Source organism: Mycteria americana, chromosome 16 (genome assembly GCF_035582795.1).
Source record: "Mycteria americana isolate JAX WOST 10 ecotype Jacksonville Zoo and Gardens chromosome 16, USCA_MyAme_1.0, whole genome shotgun sequence".
NCBI classification, from domain to species: domain Eukaryota; kingdom Metazoa; phylum Chordata; class Aves; order Ciconiiformes; family Ciconiidae; genus Mycteria; species Mycteria americana.
Genome location: NC_134380.1, coordinates 4,337,973 through 4,353,298, shown reverse-complemented (window position 1 = coordinate 4,353,298; position 15,326 = coordinate 4,337,973). Strand labels below are relative to the sequence as shown.

The 15,326-nt window shown below is 40.1% G+C and overlaps 1 protein-coding gene across 3 annotated transcripts; it reads left to right on the top strand.

The window, feature by feature from the left end:
- The first annotated feature begins 7,007 nt into the window (after positions 1–7,007).
- LOC142417824 (ketosamine-3-kinase-like) lies at positions 7,008–14,931 on the top strand. Of its 3 annotated transcripts, XM_075518891.1 has the most exons (6): positions 7,008–7,164; positions 9,470–9,621; positions 11,072–11,163; positions 11,660–11,742; positions 12,136–12,258; positions 13,016–14,931. In XM_075518891.1, exons 1-6 carry the CDS (start codon positions 7,024–7,026, stop codon positions 13,352–13,354), a joined length of 930 nt encoding a protein of 309 aa, XP_075375006.1. In that variant the 5' UTR covers positions 7,008–7,023; the 3' UTR covers positions 13,355–14,931. The 3 variants fall into 3 exon arrangements, with proteins under 3 accessions (XP_075375006.1, XP_075375008.1, XP_075375007.1); XM_075518893.1 differs by lacking the exon at positions 11,660–11,742 and having other exon boundaries at positions 11,072–11,159; XM_075518892.1 differs by lacking the exon at positions 11,660–11,742 and having other exon boundaries at positions 11,072–11,168.
- The last annotated feature ends 395 nt before the right edge of the window (positions 14,932–15,326 follow it).

The window sequence follows — 15,326 nt, the reverse complement described above, 5'->3', positions numbered from 1 at the left end:
CTCAGTTGCTAGGGGGCTGCAAAGCGGCCATTGGTTCTTTCCCCCATCAATCGCACTTAGTCGCACCTCCCCGCTGGAGGGATGCTGTTTGCCCGGAACGGAATCGGGAGACCAGGGGTTCGAGCCCCAGCCCCATCGACCGGGACGGAGACGGAACCCTGTAGCCGCGACTGCTGCGGGTTTCTCTCCCGGGTTTGCGATAACTACAGCGCATGCAGGCAGACAAGCGACCCTAGGACTCAGGTAGGGTGGTGGAGACCTATGCGAAGTAATAGCAGTTTCTGGACAAGGAACGTTTCTGGACTTTGCACCAGCACCCGCCCCAAACAGGGAAGCACACAACTGCCCTGCAGAAGGAAAGGTCTCAGCCGTGGCTGTGGGACTTGGAAGTCACTCACCCTGCACACCTTAGTCTTGCTTTCAGGATACTCATAGCCATAAGAGACACGTTCTTTTTCCATCATATCCACACCAGTGATGGCTGGCTTTGCCCTCTCGTTACCCACACTCAAATATTACTGTGTATTTGTACAGCATGGGGACGAGACTGAGATTTTCTTCTGGTCCTGTAACCCAGCCTGATGATACAAGCACATAAGACCAAATGCCTACCCTTACCAATACTGCAAAATATATACTAAAACGCAGTACATAGGGAGCTGAGGGAAAGGGGTCATCTTTGGAGTAAATGCTCGCTCTTCATGTGCCATTAAAATAAATTCAGCACGTTTCTACAACAAGGTGCATCAGTGCATCACCTCTAACCCCAGGTGTTGGGCCAGTGAGAAAAACTGCGACTGAACAAAGATTTACAGGAAAATCTCATTTCTTAAATCTTACCCTAATGCATGTTTACTGTCCTTTGCTTGTAGCATATCTGCCAGCAAATATAATTAAAAAAAAAAATATTTAAGAAAATCTTGTTAACCCTGAGTAATTCCCAAATATTAAGAGAAAATTTAGTAGTGTCAAACTGGTATAAAAATACATTTGTACAAAGACAGATAGAAACAAACATCAAAAATAGCACTGTATGCACAAAGTATCACTCCACATAAAAATTGCAAGTTCATGAAAGGTCTTTGTTTTACTGGGTCCTACCCCATACACACACTTTGTCCAAACCACAACTAATTCAGAGGAAATAAATACACCATACATATAGGACTTACTCTGCATTATCTGCAGCCAAACATAAGCCCTAAATGGAAAGAGATACGTCTATCCTTATATTTCTACTCAAAAGGAAAACAAAGAAGTCCTTGACTAATAAAGTCTGTATGGGTATGATGTAATATCAATTTACTGATCTCTTAAAAAAAAAAAAGTCTTAACATGCTTATTTTCATTTCACGATTGCGAAGATAGATGTGAACTCATGAATATCATTGTATCATTCCTCGGTAATTTTAATCCGGTGCAAACAGAAGAGTACAAAGTGTGCTGTAGCATTCACCCGTGGACATCAAAGTAGCACATTCCCAGTGTCAAACAGGCAATTTTCCCTCTAGCATACTCATGCATCCAATAATTGCACCTCTTTATAATCCAGTCATCACTTCATGGAATCAAAGTCCTGCTGGAGGTGGCATAATACATTTGCAGCAATAAACTACAGTTTCACAGGCTCCAGTGTTTTACAGTCGAATGTCTACATATAGAAAAGATAGAGACATGCTCTTCTTCCAGATGCGTCATCTGTCAGAGCTTCTATTTCAGTTTTTAATTTGAGATAGGCTAAATGCAGTCTTAGTAGTCATTTGTACTTTTCCTGTGGAAGCAACTTCTAGACAGCTGGAGTACAGCCCTGGGCATCAGGAAACTAGTGCTCTAATCCCAGTTCTAACACAGACTTCCTTTACGAGCTTGGCCAGCTTACTCAAATTCTTTCTGCCTCAGGTTTCCAGACCTATCAAAGCTATTTGCTGCATTTATTACAAAGGAGCGTCATGGGATTGTAACCACAAATTTCAGTGGAGTGCTTTGAGATGCTCTAAGAAAAATGCTGAATTACAAACTAATAATTATATCTTGCTTTACTGAAATTGTATGTGTTTGATTTTTCCCAAAGTTCACTAAGGAAGAGCGGAGAAAAAACCCAAGGATTTTCATAACAATGAACTTGGCAATTAAAGGTCATTTGCCCTTATTTTTAAACTAAAAAATATGAAGAGTTTTTCAGTTGTTGAAAATGAAGAACTAATGCTTTTCAAATGTCTGTTTTGATGTCATAAATAGCAGAATTCTAGAATGTTTCCACCTTCCTGAGTATTTCCACTTATCTGACATTTACGTGTAATCACGTTTGGAACATAAATCTGTGCCAAGCCCAGGTTTATTTTGAGGGCAGCTCATGGTTATATTTTATACAGGAACTAGTGAGCTAGAATACGCCCACAAATCTTTAACCTATCACCTGTCTGAATAATATAAAAGAAAATACACTTGCTAACCCACTTTCAAGCATTAAGATAACTTGGCTAGGGGCAGCTGAAAGGAGAAATAATGACATGTATATTGCTCTTTTACTGTGCCATACAGAACTAGGCTAAACAAAAGTCAGAACTGCAAGTAATAATAATTTTCTCTTGATCAGGATAAAAAAAAAAAAAAAAAAAAAGACTCAAACAGCTATATTTATGGAAACCCTCCCCCCACTTTTTCACTCTCACAAAGAGCACAACTTCCTATTCATTATTACTAAATGATCCAAAAAACTGAACATTCTCCCTGAACTTCTTGTTGATGGGCAGAAATTTGTGAACAACAAAACCCACTGGCAATTTGGCATAGTCTGTATCAAAAAGAGAGGAAGTAAAACCAGTAAACTCTGGAAAAAAGTTCTCCGATTTCTGTTTCTGCAACAAACAAGAACAAGTCCTTTGGCTTTGGTCACACTTTCATTCAGATTCTGCCCCAAATCATGCCCCTGAAATCACTACAGAAAGTGCTGAAAACTAATCCATGAAGGCATTAACTCTGCAAATAAACAGACATATCAATGACTCTGATCCTAATGTCTCTGCATAATCAGAATAATGGCCAAATTCTGCTCCTAAGGTCTATCTCAGTCTGTTATTTTGATAACAGAACTTCTCATTCCATTTCCATTTATCTGCTCATGCAGCTGACCCGAGGAATTTTTTTAAAAAACCTATTTCTCTCTCTTAGGGCGAATTATGTTTAAGGAAAGAGAGAGAAAAACAAGCACTAACACCAAATCTCGGTAAGTGACTTATAAATCATCTCTTTCCATAATGGAAAGTCCTACATCCTTCCTGATCCACCCTCTCAGCCTATCCATGGATGTGGGAGAGTTAAAAAGACAAAGAGCCCACAGCACATTTCTCATACGTTCACACAAATAGAGGCTTGGAGCCCAAAAAGCCCTAATGCATATTTTCCATTTATATATATAAACCAACCAATAAAAGGCTACACATACCAATTACCTTTTCTCTTCTTGTACATACTGTCAAGCAGTAAACAGAAATTAGCAGCTGCAGTGCTTTTTTATTCAGGATGTGTATATTAACTGATGACTCACCAAATAATTTGCAGCCCAGCATGCCAGTTGTCTTCTCCTCCACAGAAAGAAACACTATTTTAAACAAAGTTAACCACTGTGGATCTTGCAGGCAAGCCAGCATGCATCAGAACAAGATAAATATTGCTGGTGATCTCCAACAGGGCAGAGGAAAGGGGGTTGTTCCAATAGCATACTGCAAGCTTTTTAAAATACTCAAATAGGAATAAATGATACATGGGGGAAAAGAGCGGAGGCAGGGAAGAAAGGATTATCGCAAAGTCAACCCACACTGCCACACAGCCTTTTGTGGTATACACTGCCTTCACACAGCAGGCAAGACCTGCACTGCATGAACAACTTCACTATATGACTAAGCTTTTTTTTGTACTCCTCTGTAAATACACTTGGGGGCCTGACTCAACAGTTTATTTCCAATGGGGAATAGTAATCTATGGCACAGAGGCCAAAGATGGCATGCAGCAGGCATAGGGAGGGCTTGGAGCTGCAACTTGCACTGAAAAGGGTATCTGTTGAAGAAGCAGCTCCCAAATCCTGGCTCTCACTGAACTCCAGTGTCTCCAGGAGTTGGGAGCCCGTGCCTCCTGCAAACAGATGCTCTGTAGTGTCTTTAGGAATGCAATGTCTTGCGGGTCTTGCCGAGCTTCTTCCAGAACACTTAACCTCTAATTTGGAACGCAAGCTGACAGTTCCTCCTTCCGATGATGTCCACCATGTAATTAATGAGCTTGACATTACAATTTTGGCCAAACTTCTGTTACATCCTATCTGATTGGATGCAGTCAAAAAGAAGTACAATCCAACTAAATTCTAGGGAATTAAGGGCAATTGCTCTGTACTCCTACAACATTCACTATGCTGTTCTTTAGTGCAGCATGAAAAACTTCTTTACTGACAACATGGAATATTCTACTATGACTTAGTATTTAAAGACTGAACACACATTTCATTATATTTTAACTTCATTAAATCTATTTAACAAATTCTGATTGGTTTCTAATTGCTTTGTCAAAAGAAGAAATTAAAAAAAAAGGTCAGACACAACAGGAATTTTCCAAGAATTGCAGAAGTGTCATTTAATAAAAAAAAATGGGGTTTGAATTCTTCCTAATCTCATAATTCTTTAAAAACTACAAAACGAGAAAGCAAGTCTCCTTGACCTCAGAATGGACATTACTCCTTTACTCTCTGAATAAGAAAGAAGGTTCAAAGAAAACTCACAGCATTATTTTCCATAGCACCTGCTGCTGACTCCTAGACTTCAAATGGAGAATTAAAGTCTCCCTCAACATAATCTCAATCATTCTACATCAACCATTGCAGACATCTGAATCCAACCTTTGCAACATGGGTTTAGGGCTAATTTTATAGAAAGAGTCAGGACAGTTAATATGTGGCAGAAAACTGATTCCAGCATACAAAAACATATTCTCCTTTGTGTTCCCCTGCTCTTGGGGCACTAATTTATCCCTGGTTCTGAATAAGCCACAGGTTCTTGGGTTTTAGGCTATCACTGTCAGATCCACAAATTCTAACGCCCTCTACAGCCAACACTGTTAAGTGAGATACCTGCTCTGCTACAGAAAAAGGCAAGAGAATACATACCGTCCAACCAACCTTCCACAAGCAAGATTTAGCACGCTCATGACGTATTTGGAGTGGCTAAAAGCCCCAGCTACAGCTATCACATATCAGTTCAGGATTTTTGACAACGAATGTGTGCTTCTAAAAAGCACTGATTCTGTCACAAATCTGCTATGTGAATAGTCTTGGTACATGCACTAAGTCTGACAAAATTAAGATGTCAAATTTATTGTGCACAAAATCTGTAGCTCATTTGCTCCTGACAGTATGTTTGCACATCAAGTGCTTTCAACGAAAGTCAACACATCATGTACACAATGATTGTGCAGCACTAATATATCTCACAAATTCTGGATTTGGTGCAAACACAGCACACTGATGATTTGTCCAGGCTCTGTAAAAATAGCCAAATACATAGAAGCCTAGCAAAAATATTCATGGTATATCATGCCTGGACTGCTATAGATCCAGAAATCCTGCCAAATTCAAAATACCAGTTTCTACATGAAGAAAGTCCAGATTATTTTAAAAAAACAGAAAAAAAAAGATGGAAGCTGTATGGGAACTCTTGAAAAGGAAAGGTACGTAGAATTCCGGAAATAAAGAACTTCAGTCCTTTCAACACCTGCTATTTTGCTGCTGCACAGGAACTATTAGAGGACTCTGAGCTGTAATCCTCTTGCACTAACTCCAAAAAAGAAAATTTCCAAAGGAAAACTCAGTTTAAAATTTGAAGTACACGTCAACAACTCTAAATTAATCTTAATTACTGTTTGCATAAACTACTATATAGAAACAGATATCCACAGGTGTCTAAATCATTCAGCCAGCACAGTAATACCCTTCAAAACCCCAAGCAAGACAAATCAGTATAGTGAATAGGGAGGTCGTCAGGAACCACAAAACATGAATTAGTGATTGTAACCAGTGAGACCACAGACTTTTAAGGCAACAGTAGAAAATGAAAGTATGCAATCTTGCACTAACAAAGAAATGAACAAAAGATCAGTAGGAACTCTTCCAGCTTCTACACTTGGAAATTCGTATTTTAAATAAGAAGTTACTTGCTAAATAAATAACAAATTCTAATGGGAAAGGACATATTAATTTACTTCAGACCTATGCTGGCCAGTGTCCAACAATAGCAAGCTGTTCTTGTTATTGTTGAAAAACAGAATGAATTTGAGCATGTACCTTTATAATGCCCAGAAAGCACATTAAATCCAAATACTTAAAAATTACTACTCATTGCCTCTGATATATATATTGCCCTACTGCAACATCTTTTCCTTGACATGTGCATCCTCTGCATCTATAGTAGGAAAGAAATCGCCACACGCCCAAGGGAAGAGTTCAAACAAAAGCATATTTACAGGCTCTCTGCAGTACAAGACACCTTCCAGAAGAGCTAGGATTTTGGCTGGCATTATTTAGCATCCTGCCCAGCCCCACCGGGCTGAGGGACTCTCCCGGGTGCGGCTGCCCGGGTACAGCAGCGGGAGGCAATGCGGAGGGGAAGCCCCTTCACCTCCTCTGAAGCCGCAACCGCTTACGCTCCCCCGAGGCCCTGAGGCCAGGCCGCAGCAGCCCAACACCCCGCTCCTCCCCATCCGTCTCTGAGAAGCGATTTTACACTTCTCCCTCCCCCAGCCGAGAAGAAGCGGGTCCTTCCAGGTCTCTCCCCCGCGCCTACAACCAAGCCCTCACCCTTGGCCAGTCCCTATCGCCAGCTGTACCCACAGCAGCGCTAGGGCCACTAACCAACCTCTCCCTCACCACCTCAGCCGCCGCCACCATTTTGCCAGCCCCACCGGCCCGCGCGCCGTTAGGGGCGCCGCGCAGGCGCAGCCTTCCCGCGCAGGCGCAGTGCCGCGCTGGCCCCGGCAGGCAGCATGGAGGACGCGCTGAGGCGGGAGCTGGGCACCGCGGTGCTCCGGCCGACGGGGCACTTGGGGGGCGGCTGCATCAGCCAGGGCCAGAGCTACGACACGGACCGCGGCCGGGTGTACGTGAAGAGCAACTCCAAGGCGGAGGTGTGGGGTGCCTGGGGGTCGAGGGTGGGGTGCGTGTGGCGGACCCTGGGGCGGGGAGGCAGCTGTGAGGGTGGTCGCGCTGAGGAGATGGGCGGCGGGCTGGCCTCAGTAAAATTTCGAACGTTGGTGTCAGGGAGGTGACCTGCCGCCGGGGTTAGAAGTCGGCTTCGTTTGGCAGTTTCTGCCCTGTGAGGGTCTGGCTGGCGGCCGCTGTGGGTCTGGGGCCTGGTTTGTGGTGAGAGTGCCCGGGGATGGGGAGGCCGCGGTGGGGGTAGGCACTGGGATGAGAAGCAGCATTTCTGGTGGGATGCTGTTGCACTATCAGTATTATTTGTCCAGGACATGCAGTAGAATGGCACGCTGTTGTCAGTTATGGCTGCGGTAATGGTGGTGTCACTGTGGCTGTGTATGCTGTGAAAGTGTCTGCAGCAATCTAGAAGGTATAAAATTATCTACTGAGGGTACGCATCTTTCTTTGTTGTAACAAAACCAGTAATTCCCTGCACATAAGAAGGAGCTTTTCTCAATAAATGATATTTTTCCACAATTGTTCAAGATTTTCTGCTTTGTCCTTTCAATACCTGGTACCAGATACTGTAGAAGGTAGATATTTGCATTTGATAGAGATAAGTGTAACGCAGCATACCCATATGGCATCCTTAGTTGCAAAAGCAGAGATCTGGTGGAATTTACATTAAAGGTACTCTACAGTTGTGTCTGTCAAATGAATCACTTCACTGGAAGAACACAAGACAGAACGTGTGTTTGCCTTTAATAGCAAACAGATGTTTTTGAAGGCATGTATGCAACTATATGTATTCCAAATTTGTCTACGCTTTCTGATCATATCAGGGAGTTGGATGGATGCACTGAGGTGGTAACATGGGAAAATACAGGAAGATTATCCTGCTTTACATTAGACTGAAAATAGTTTGAATTGATAGCAATATAACCTTTCCACTTAGGCCTTTGTTAATTGTGTATTTAGGAATACAGCCCAGCTAGCTACAAGATAGGGCTTGGAAGAAAAGATCTGGATAGATTTGCTATTCAGTAATCATTTCATTTTCTATGCTTTTGCCTGTGTATGGATTCTGAGTGCTGATTAAAGCAAAACTTTGCCAAACTGTGTTATAATGCTGTGCTGTGTGTGCAGCAGTGCGTGTATATCAGCAGTTTCTTTAGAAAAACAAAGTTCTTTAGAAAACACTGTGGTTTTTACTCTATTAAAGTTAACAGCTGACTTTTCTCTGTCTAAAGCATCATACTAGATTATACAGTATTTACTGATTTCCTCTGAACAAAGCTATCTCATGGCTCAGTAATTCAGCAGTTCTTCATTCTTGATCTCCTGTAGGCTTTGGAATTTTTTGTCAATGTCTATTGCAAATTGTCCTTTGACTGTGTTTCATGGATCAGTACTAAAGGGCTAGTATTCTGTTTCCATTTTATTCATTATATTTCCTTGCTTTTGCTTTTAGCAGATACCGTAGATTTCCCACATACCCTTTTTCTGTAATCTCTGCCTAACTCTTCTTGAGTAGCATTTCTTCGTGTGACTAGTGTCACTGATGTCAGTGGAGCAACTCAGGAGAATAGGTTTTACTCGGTGTGGATAACAGTTGCAGAAATAGGACCTAAATTCAGAATGTCTTCAACACAAATGCATTTGGTAGTGGCTTGGGTTCTAAGGGCTTCCGTGTGCAAGTGCGGTAAGGGGCATTTGGCTGCTGTCATTGATATTATTTGTTGTGTTCCCCCCCCCCCCCCCCCCGCCCGAGGCAAAAGAAATAGGCCAGGGAAAATCATTCTGTGACTGCAAATTAAACTGTTTTGAAGATCAGCTATATTACTAAACAGTCTGTGTCAGGAAAGTCATGAAGACTATGAATGTCAGCACCATTCTTCTAGTCCCTCAACTGATGACCTATATTGCCCACAGCTTTCTAAACACTTGCTGCATAATCTATTAATAAAATATTGCTTACCTTTTATATATATGCAGTTTGCACTCAGACTGTAAGCAGTCTTTCAACTGTAAACAGACTTTCTGAGTTATTTTTACAATTAAAGAGAATGCTAGAACCTAAGTCACTTCTATGGAGTCAGTTTATGAAGTGAAATTTCTGTAATTGTAAAATTACTGTCGAGTCCGGTGGTGTGGATCTATCTGTATCTTGTACATGCAGTAACCACTTGTTCCAAGCTTTTTAACATTTACAGCCTTGATGGATTTTGTGAAAGAGCTTTGTTTACCTGTGACTGGTGTTCATAGAGACTAATGCTTTCCTTTAATATTTGGCAGGCCAGAAGAATGTTTGAGGGAGAAATGGCAAGTTTGGAAGCCATCTTGAAAACGCAGACTATAAAAGTGCCTAAACCCATCAAAGTTATAGACCTGCCTGGGGGCAGTACTCTGTTTGTGATGGAACATTTGGAAATGAGAGGCTTAAACAGGTAAAACACAGTATGATCTTTGCATCCTTTAACCAGAAATTTTGACTATTATCACAATTAAGTCGCTTGTTTTCAGAGGGAAAACTTGTTTTAATTTTTTTTAAAGCAAGTCAAGATACATTTGGGAAGGTATACAGCAGAGAGCTGTATAAAATACTTCATAATGCTTCACCTAGCAAATGGGTCATACGTCAAGAAGTGAGTGTGGTTTTTGTTTAGTTTCGGGTTTGTTTGGTTGGGGTTTTTTTTAGGTAATTAGTGATTTTTAGAGTAAGGTTCCTTTTTACAGTAAGGAAAATGACCTACCTGATCACCTGTTTTGTGTACTTACCTTTGATATAAGAACCAGTGTTTAACGTTGCTTGTCATGAATATGCAGAGGCACTTCCTCAAATGAATGAATCCTGATTTCAATATTTTTATACCTCTCGCCTTGATTTTGACAGTTTCAAACTTTTGGCCCTTCTCTGTGGCAAACATTTGAGTAAATTAAAATATGATGAATACTTCTGTGTGATTCCATTAGGGAGGTGGGCATGACCAATTTCTCATCCCAATCTCAGAACTTCTGCAGCCAGCTTAAAGTCTTATCCCTCATCCTGCTCATCCACAGAGTTTCTAATTCATGAAGAGCCCTCAGTGAGCTCCAAGAGAAAGAGCAGAAATTGTGTTGTGTTTGGGCTGATTGAGATGAAAAGTGTGCAAGTGCAACCTTTGGTATACAAACTTCAGGGGATAGCTACAATCTGTGCTAACAGGAACAAAATGAAGAAATAACTTTGCCTTAAATGACAGTGCCTTGAGAATGGGAAAGATGTGACAGGTCAAAGACAGGGAAAGGAAAATACTTTTGTTAACATGGGAGGCAACTGGCTGTAAGAGTTGTTTGTAATTACTGCAAGACTTTTCTGAACTGTGTAGAGGATAAGCTTTTATTAAAAATAAATAAATAAATAAGGCCCACCTGACTCTTCCATCTTCTAGGCCTTTTAGAGAAGAGAAGCTGGAGACAGAGAGACAGAGATACAAAGAAGAGGATGAGTCTTGTTTGACTCTAGTTCCCAAAGACAGTTTGCAAAAAAAAAAAAAAAGGCATAACATGTTTGCATGCTTTTCTCACAGATATCTTACTGAAAGTTTGTATAGAAGTGATATCACACAGAAATTAGAATTGATAGTTTCTCATTGTTACTAAATTTATGATTGCTGCTCAATTTAACTTTTAATACTGTTGTCAGAAACAACCGTGTAAGTACATTTTATTCTATGTTAATACGTAATCTTTATAGGAAGAGGAGGTGTTTATACCTGGAATATTTTGAAAATGTACTTTGTTAGAGATGCAGAACTTCTTTTACTTGCTTGATAAATCTTTTCAAGTAAATCCTGGAATATCAAGAACTGGATTCATTCATGTGTCAGTGTTGATAAGAATACTTTTGTCTTTTAGACATTCAGCAAAGCTTGGAACACAACTGGCTGATCTCCACCTTCATAACCAGCAACTTGGAGAGAAGCTGAAGAAAGAAGAGAGCACAGTTGGTACAGTACATGGCTGTTTGTAAATGTAACCCAGTTAACAATAATCTACAAAATAGATAAAATAGCTTTTATTATTTCAGGATAAGTTTGTCTTCTCCCACTAAAGATATTATGAAAATAGATTTGGACAAAACACCCAGGCAGGGGGTTGTCTTTTTGCTTTTGTTTGCTCTGTTTGGATCTCTGTAAGCAAAACATTTATTCAATTTGGGACCCTTGGGATCACGAACCACAGTTTCTGCAAGCACGTGGTATCAGAGGAGATATGCTACCTCAAAATAGGATTATGAAGATTATAATATAGGTGCTTTACATCAAGCTTTAAACTTAAAAAACAACAGCAACAAGCATTGTAACAAAAAGAGTATTAAGGTGCAATTTTTTTTTATTCTCAGTAGAAGCAGCATTGTACCCTTGCGTAGTTTTTAAGGTCCATTGCATTGTAGATACTTAGAATCTTGTCATTAGTATTGGATTTTTGTCTTTGGTTTGAAAGGTAAAGGTCAAGGGCAAATGGAAGTCCAGTTTGTGGATCAATTTGGCTTTCATACAGTTACCTGCTGTGGCTATCTTCCACAGGTAGGTTGTACTTCATCAGACTGATAGAATTTTAAGTTTATCGTATTTTCCCTTCAGTGACACAAAGGGCCAAAATTATCATAATGGAAATTAATTTATTTCTGTGGAGTCATACAAAGAAAAAACATTTTTCAGCCTGCTAAGGAAAGTAATGCTTTGGACAGCACTTACAGCGGCATTGGACATTCAATTTCTTGGTTTTTATCACATAGAGAAAATTATTTATTCCCCTAATTTACTGTTTTAAGATAACATTCTATTAAATAGTAGCATTTACTGTCCTGGATGGTATCAGCACAAAGGCTGTATAATCCTCAAAAGCTTTATTTGAAAAAGAAGAAAATCTGTCTGTTGTGTGGTGTAGAACTAACATCTGCAATCCTGTTCCTTCAGGTGAATGACTGGCAGAACGACTGGGTGACTTTCTTTGCCAAGCAAAGAATCCAGCCCCAGATGGACATGATTGAAAAGAATTCAGGAGATAGGGAAGCAAGGGAACTTTGGGCACAGCTTCAGGTAGGAGAACTTCTCTCAGTTCTCATTATAGTGATAGCTAGGTATCAGTTGTTTAGATTTTCTTTTCATAAAACAAAGTTCTTGTTTGTTGGTATGCTCCAGGTTCTGTTGGTAAGAGAGTCCAGCTTTTAGGGATTAAAATGCCCTTTATTCTAAGGTATAATGGCTTTTGCCACATCACCCTATGCTAATATTCCAAAGTGAATGTGTGCCAAATAGCACTTTGCCTTACTGTTTGGGAAATACTAGATCAAGTTCACATTTCTCATTGCCTGTAACATGTTCGGGACGAGGAATGTATATAAGGAGTACTGTTCTGCACATCATCTATTCACTTAAGGTTTGCATCTGATCAAGTGACTGCAGTATTAGCTGCTTGGGTACTACTTTGTAGAAATCCCTTCAAGGTTGGTGAGAGATTCCTGAGCCTTCTAATGATGAAGTGGGTGGTTGTGGTTGTTGTTATTAAAGCTGGTCAATATTGCAGCACCAAATGCAGTATTAATTTTTTATTTTCGTAGTGCTAAAAAACATTTGGATGTCTATTCTTCAGCTGCTGGCTTTTATGAAAAATAGAAATACTCTTGATTTTCTCAGCATCTCTGTTGACTAGGTCCTATGCTGTTTCAAGTTACGGGTTTTTTTTAACGGACTTTTAAGAAGTTTCAATTCATGCTATGCATGTATGCAGATAAAGCTCTATAATAATTCACTTTAAAATGTAGTACTTACACGTCTTTCTTTTTTTCCCCTGCAGCTGAAGATACCCAGTTTGTTCTGTGACGTAGAAATCGTTCCTGCTCTCCTGCATGGAGATCTCTGGGGAGGAAATGTAGCTGAGGATGATTCTGGTCCAATAATCTTCGATCCAGCTTCTTTCTACGGCCATTCAGAGTATGAGCTTGCAATAGCTGGGATGTTTGGTGGCTTCAGCAGTTCTTTTTACTCTGCTTACCACAGTAAAATTCCCAAAGCTGCAGGGTTTGAGAAACGCCTAAAGCTTTATCAGCTTTTTCACTACATGAACCATTGGAACCATTTTGGTACAGGGTACAGAGGGTCTTCTCTAAATATTATGAGAAACCTTATAAAGTGACTTTCTGCTTAAGCAGAATACTTCCTATGTTGCTTGGAAAACCCCATACTTGGTGGTGCAACTACAGTAGTAATGTTAAAAAAAGCTACTAGACCCTTGACCTTGTTGCACAGCTAAAGACCTAGAATCAGTGAGTCCTGCTGAATACCAAGTGTAACAGTCATCCCTTTTTAGGATAGTTGGGAATAACTTTGGGGGAAATGCCTAAGGAAGGAGTTTATTCAGTTGCACAAAAGATCTGCCGGTGTCAAGAAAGCATTGTATGCTTGAGACTGGGCAAGTTAATACCAATCAAGCACTCAAGTGTAGATTATTTGGAAGAAGTTCTCTCTTAGGGACCAATTGTGCTTAGGAGTAGAGAAATATCAGGGTTTGCATTTGCACCCTAATGGAAAACAGAGAAGTGTTTGTAAAATGGAAAGTTGCTGTTCTCAGTTACTGAGGAGATGGCTAAAAAAGTTGCTCATTGCTTTTTGCTGTTCCCCCACCACCTTCATGATAGGTTGCTCAGAGTCTGTCAGCTCTTCATGTCTGGTTATGTGCATGAAAACAATGTTAACAAAATATTTTGAAAGTCAACAAGAAAATTATGTAATGGAACTGTGCAAAATTATTTGGACTTGCTATTCATAATGCTAATGTGATTCTATAGGATGGAGATTGCTTCCTGTTCTGTTACAAAGCTGTGTGAAAATGCTTATAATTTTTTCTGGCATGTGCATTTTGGTGCCTCATGGCGTTCTTGTAGGCTGTTCTGTGCTTGCCAGTCAGTGGGCTCTTATCTACAGCAATTTTGTTTTCATCAGAACTAGCTCTCTTTTCTTTTTTGGATTATACTTTTGTCCGATAGTATGCATTCTTAAAGATCTTTTCAGGTAAGACACTTTATGTGTACACATTCTTTGAAGATGTACTCTTTCACTAAGACAAACAGAAGATGTACTTTTTGACTGTTGTCATTGCCCACAGGATAATGCCATCTGGTCATGGTATAGGCTTCACATAAATTTTCTGTAGTTTCGATTACAGGTGCCATAAGCTAACATTTTTCTTCAGTCCCCACTAAGTGCACTTTGTAGCTCTTGGGGTAAGAGACATGAAACCAAAGGAAGTTAAAATGTAACTCCCAGTACAGCAGCTCTACGCCACTGTCAGAAATTCTCTAACGATAGCTTTGCAGACTAGCTGTTTCTTGTACCTACAGGATGGTAATACTAAAATTGTACTCTTTTTGATGTAGGCTGGTAATGATCTTTCAGTGCAAGCATACCAGGTAGGTGAGAGAGATGCATGATTCCTAACATGCATTTTGAGTGTTTGGGAATGACTTTAATTAAAAATGTTTTTCACTGGATTTTGGCAGATTACTGAGGGTTTTTTAGTTGCTGGTTTTGCAGTTATAAGAATTAGAAGTTCAGAGAAGACTATCACTTGATATAACTTTCTCTCCTTAATTCTACTGCTCTTCTCCCTGGCTGTTTAACTTTTGCTGCAAAAAATTTTAAAGCCTTGCTTGGTAGAATAACTTTTATTTTTACCTTATATAATAAGTTTAATAAATAAAAAGTTTCCCAGTTGATTATTGTTGTCTCTGTTTTTTGAATTAAAACCTTACAGCTGGCATCCATTCTTGGGGAAGCTACTTGCTCTAACCTGTTAAAGGTCCCTAGTTTGTCAGACAACTATGGTCAACAAACGTGTTGATGGGAATGTGGTCATGGATTTTAACCTAGAGCAGTGTGTCACTGAAGAAAATTTACGTGCTGTTTGGTTACAGTATCATTTGGGGTCCTACCTGTGCCTTCAAACTTTATGTATTGTACCAGCTGTTTGGATGTTGTTGATGAAATGTTATGTCTGTGCCCATATCCTTATACCGTTCACCCAAACTTAAGACTGCTTAGTGCAGCTGATAGAAGAAATGCTGTGGAATTTTAGCCAGCAGTCAATCTGGTTAGATCCTTTAACTGTT

Bases quoted from the DNA above. Each gene is read 5' to 3' on its own strand.
- LOC142417824 (XM_075518891.1), top strand. From the start codon at position 7,024: ATGGAGGACGCGCTGAGGCGGGAGCTGGGCACCGCGGTGCTCCGGCCG. The intron at 11,164-11,659 runs GTACAGTACATG...TTGGTTTGAAAG, and splicing joins GAAAGAAGAGAGCACAGTTG to GTAAAGGTCAAGGGCAAATG. The intron at 11,743-12,135 runs GTAGGTTGTACT...CTGTTCCTTCAG, and splicing joins GCTGTGGCTATCTTCCACAG to GTGAATGACTGGCAGAACGA.